We start from the raw sequence: 4,545 nt of genomic DNA on the forward strand, positions 1-4,545 counted from the left end.
TTTGTGACGTCTCAACTTAAGATAAAAAGTCTTATATTGGCAAAAACATAGGAGGGATATTGGGTATATAAGTAAACAAGTCTTATCAACTAGTGGTACGTTTTAAAGTTGTGAAGGCCTAGGCAAAAAACGGACAATATCATTAGTGCGCTGGGCCGTTACAAATGGTATCAAAGTCATTTATGTGTCAGCCTTGTTGATGTGGGCTAGAGTTCAACTGAGTTTAGACAAATTCTGATAAGGCGGGCAAACCTCAGTGACGAGTCTAGGCAAATCCCATATGGTAGGGCAAATCTCAGTGAGGATGTTGAGTCCATAGAGGGGTATATGTGATACCGTAGCTTAAGATTAATTGTCTCACATCGGCAAAACACAAAAAGATGTTGAATATGTAAATAAGCAGACCTTACCAACTAATAACACGTTTTAAAGTCGTGCAAGCCTAGGCATAGAGCGGACGACCTAAGTTTAAGTGGAAATTTGAGGGGAATCGTATAAAGATAACTTGTGATTTCTTATTCCTTAGAGCAAGGAATTTGAAAACTTCTCCGTGCATGTTGATTATATGTATACGGCTAAATTTTTAACAATGGCTATTCTCGTACGATATCTTATAGAATTGGTGAGAAAAGAATTAGTAACTCTTCATATGAAAAATTAGGAAACTTCTCAATAATCTTGTGAGAATTTATGTTTTATCACGCATTTTTCATTGAGTTGGTTTGATTGAAAATGAATGAAAAAAATGATATTTTCTACTTTCTAGAATGGTTTAGTTTGACTTGGCACGGAGTTTAAGAAAATAAAGAAGACTTTTGAATCTTATGGTCCTAAATTAAAGTTATATTAAATGTACTAAATTGTCATTTAATCTTGTGGCCTTAAACATGTCACGTGGAAAGCTGAAATTAAAATGTTACCAAAAAAAGAAAGAGATTATTCTTTTTGAAACTGACTAAAAAGAAAAGGAGATCAATCTTTTTGAAATGGAGGAAGTAATACAAATTTCTAATAATTCGCGATGAAAAAAACTTTTGTTATATCTGCCTTTTCCTTGTTATTAGACGACTGAAGTCTGAAGAGCCTAGTTCATCAATACATTAAAATGAAATATATATATATATATATATATATATATATATATATATCACCAATTTATGTCCAAACCCTTAAATAAATTTGATTTATTAAATTCCTCTGATTCATCCTTTCGAGAATGTACACAATGTGGATCACATTGATACAGAGAGATATGGTTATAGGACTAATTTCAAAATGGCTTATCGATAATCACGTGGGGCTGTTTTGTCGATATGGGCACGTACAGGAACCTAGACGTTGCAGGAGAAAATGAATGGGGTTAATATGACAGACAAAGATCAATAATTTGGTATATTTGAGAAAATTGCTACTATAATAGACATAATAAGACTTTATAGTTATAGTTTCAGTAAATAGATTTTATAGTCATGGTTTCGTTTGCTATAGAGGTTGTGGTTTATGTATTTCGCTTGTGAGATATACAAACATGATAAGTATATACAAATCATGTATTTATATACTTAAGAATTTTCAAAACTCCGTTTGTATATTTCGTTTGTCAATAAACACATAGGATAATTTATTACGATTTTAAAAAAAATTATATACAAATAGCTAAGATAAGCATATACAAATTCTGGAATTATACAATCAGGAACCGAATTAAACAAATTCTAGATTTATATAATTAGAAAACTTAATAGCAAAATTTCGCAACTATATCCACATAATAACAAATTATAGCTATATTACATAATATATGCTAGATATTTGTCATTTCATGTAATTTTCCATATTTGGTTTACAATTCAATTTATTTTGAGTAAACTAAAAAAGTTTATGAAAAAGATATTAGATTAGGGGTCTAATTTATTTATTTTATCTATAAAATTGAACAATATGTATAAAGAAATATTAAATTCATGCATGTGAAAACATTATCCCCTAAAATACACCAGACTATAGGCCTTTAGCTAGGACTATGCCTCTAGAAATTTCCTCCTGTTTGGCCTAATTAATGTGTTTGGTTTGTGTCCAATCTTAATTTCTACCAAATAAATAAAGATGCACCAAATATTGGGACCGACATGAATTTAGGCCACAATCGAGGAGATTTTGGCAAGTGTAAGAACAAGATAACTCCATAAAACATATAAGTTATTCGTTTCATTTTACTTGATCTCTATAAATTTAGGTCATAATATAATTTATTATTAAAATGATGTCAAATCAGCTAGAAACAAGTAAAATATGAAAGTAAGTAATAATAGTACACAATCATCAGCATGTGGTGTGGTGCATTGGTGGGAGTGTTTCACCCTTAACCAGAGGTCTCGGATGTGAATCCTGGGTATGGAGAAAATCCTATTGGGAACGCCACTCCCAAATGGGCCCTGCGTGAAGTGTCAAGTCCATATATATATATATATATTTTATTTTTTTTAATTTTTAACCTATAAAATACTTTTTCCGTTTCATGTCTGAAATACTTTCTTTTTTTGGTCCATTTAAAAAAAAAATGACATTTTTTTTCTGCAATTCTTTAATTTCAACTTTTCACCCGATAAATTTAAGACCATAAAATTAAAATACATTTTTACACATCTGACATATCATTAATTTTAAATTACAAGATTTTAAAAACTTCATAATATGCATTTTTAAAATTTTATCCCAAAATCAAAAAAGACCAAGCAAATTAAAATGAAGAAACTACAATTTTTTAATACCATACTACTAGACCTCATAACTTTATAGCCTAGCGCGGCACCTCCATAATAATGTACTATATCAAAATGCATTAAATTTCACCCTAACATCCACCTACCTCTATTGGCCATCTAGTCCAATTTTCCCTCTATAAAAATCCAAAGATCTCACTATCTTTTGCACCCATCACTCAAACATAATACATTTCCTCATACTACTCTTTACTACTATCATTTTATCCTCTCTATTTTTTATTATTATTATATTAACAATGGAAATGGTTAGCAAGATTGCATGTTTTGTGGTTTTGTGTATGGTGGTGATTGCACCCCATGCAGAGGCATTAACTTGTGGTCAAGTTACAGCTGGCCTGGCTCCTTGCCTCCCTTATCTTCAAGGCCGCGGCCCTCTAGGAGGCTGTTGCGGTGGTGTTAAGGGACTGTTGGGTTCAGCCAAGACTACCGCGGATCGAAAGACAGCATGCACTTGCTTGAAATCAGCCGCTAATGCTATAAAGGGAATTGATTTGAACAAAGCTGCCGGTATCCCTAGTGTTTGTGGAGTCAACATTCCTTACAAGATCAGCCCCTCCACTGACTGTTCCACGTACGTTATGAACTTATGATATTTTCATTGATATTGTAATGATGTTTTATAATTGATCTACGACAATAAGTACTCTTCATATTGAGCATAATATGAATGCATATAACATAGAGTAATTTACAATATAATGTGTACTAGCACATTGTCACAAAATGATGGAGGTAGGATAGTAGTAAAGTAGAAAGTCTATAGGTGTGTTCGTAAGTAAGTAGAAGAAATATTAGTTCAAAAATATTTATGTGTAATCTAAAAGAACATTAATACTACTATTATTTAGTCATTATGTTTTCTTTTGTTAATATTGGTTTTATTCATCGATGCAGGGTTCAGTAAGGTAGATCATCAGAATATGGAACCATGAGGAGAATTAAGAATAAGATGAATGGAGTGTGATCCTGCTTATGGATCCATTATTTATGTGTTGTGTCTGTTGTCTCTTTCTTTTTTCGTTGTGTTTTTGGGGGTTTTGTATCGAAATTTCACGATTGGTTGTATTACGTTAATCCAATCTTGATAATATATCTATCTTATTTAGTATGTCTCTTGTGTACTCGATATACTTTCCTTTTCTCTATTCTTTTTTTGTTACTAGATTTTCGATATATACTTTGCACATGTATATTGATGAATTAAGAGCAGCTATGGCAGCTGAGAACAGAGAAACTGTATTTTGTATGTATTATTAGATCAATTCCATATACAATGAATCAGTACCAACATATATAGTGTGACTTATCTACTAAAATTGTAAACTAACTAGTATAGTTAATGTTAACCTATAACAAACTAACTTACTTTTGGACTTTACTATTCATCTGTAACTAACTAATATAAATGACTGGCAACTACTCTATGCTCAACACCTTCCTCAAGTTGATGGCTGAAATATATCTTTTAGACTCAGCTTGGTCATCAAATACGAATGAGAAGTTTTCCACAATCCCTTTGTGAGTAAATCTGTCAGATGATCTTTGGTTGATACATGATGAGTCTTGATCATACCTTGAACTATCTTTTCTCTAACAAAATGGTAGTCAATATCAAAATGTTTGGTTCTTTCATGAAAGATAGGGTTGGCTGTAATTTGTATTGCAACTTTACTATCACATAATAGATTCACTGGTTGTTTGATGTCTACTCCTAGCTCTTTATATAGTCCAATAAGCCAGGTTACTTTTGCAACTGCTG

General features: G+C 31.6%; 1 protein-coding gene across 1 annotated transcript; it reads left to right on the plus strand.

Annotated features, from left to right (window-relative positions):
* The first annotated feature begins 2,938 nt into the window (after positions 1-2,938).
* On the plus strand, positions 2,939-3,894 carry LOC125839935 (non-specific lipid-transfer protein 1). Its single transcript, XM_049518896.1, has 2 exons — positions 2,939-3,357; positions 3,681-3,894. Exons 1-2 carry the CDS (start codon positions 3,023-3,025, stop codon positions 3,688-3,690), a joined length of 345 nt encoding a protein of 114 aa, XP_049374853.1. The 5' UTR covers positions 2,939-3,022; the 3' UTR covers positions 3,691-3,894.
* The last annotated feature ends 651 nt before the right edge of the window (positions 3,895-4,545 follow it).

The sequence above is a fragment of the Solanum verrucosum genome, unplaced genomic scaffold (assembly GCF_900185275.1).
Source record: "Solanum verrucosum unplaced genomic scaffold, falcon-dt-bn FXZP01000177.1, whole genome shotgun sequence".
NCBI classification, from domain to species: Eukaryota; Viridiplantae; Streptophyta; class Magnoliopsida; order Solanales; family Solanaceae; genus Solanum; species Solanum verrucosum.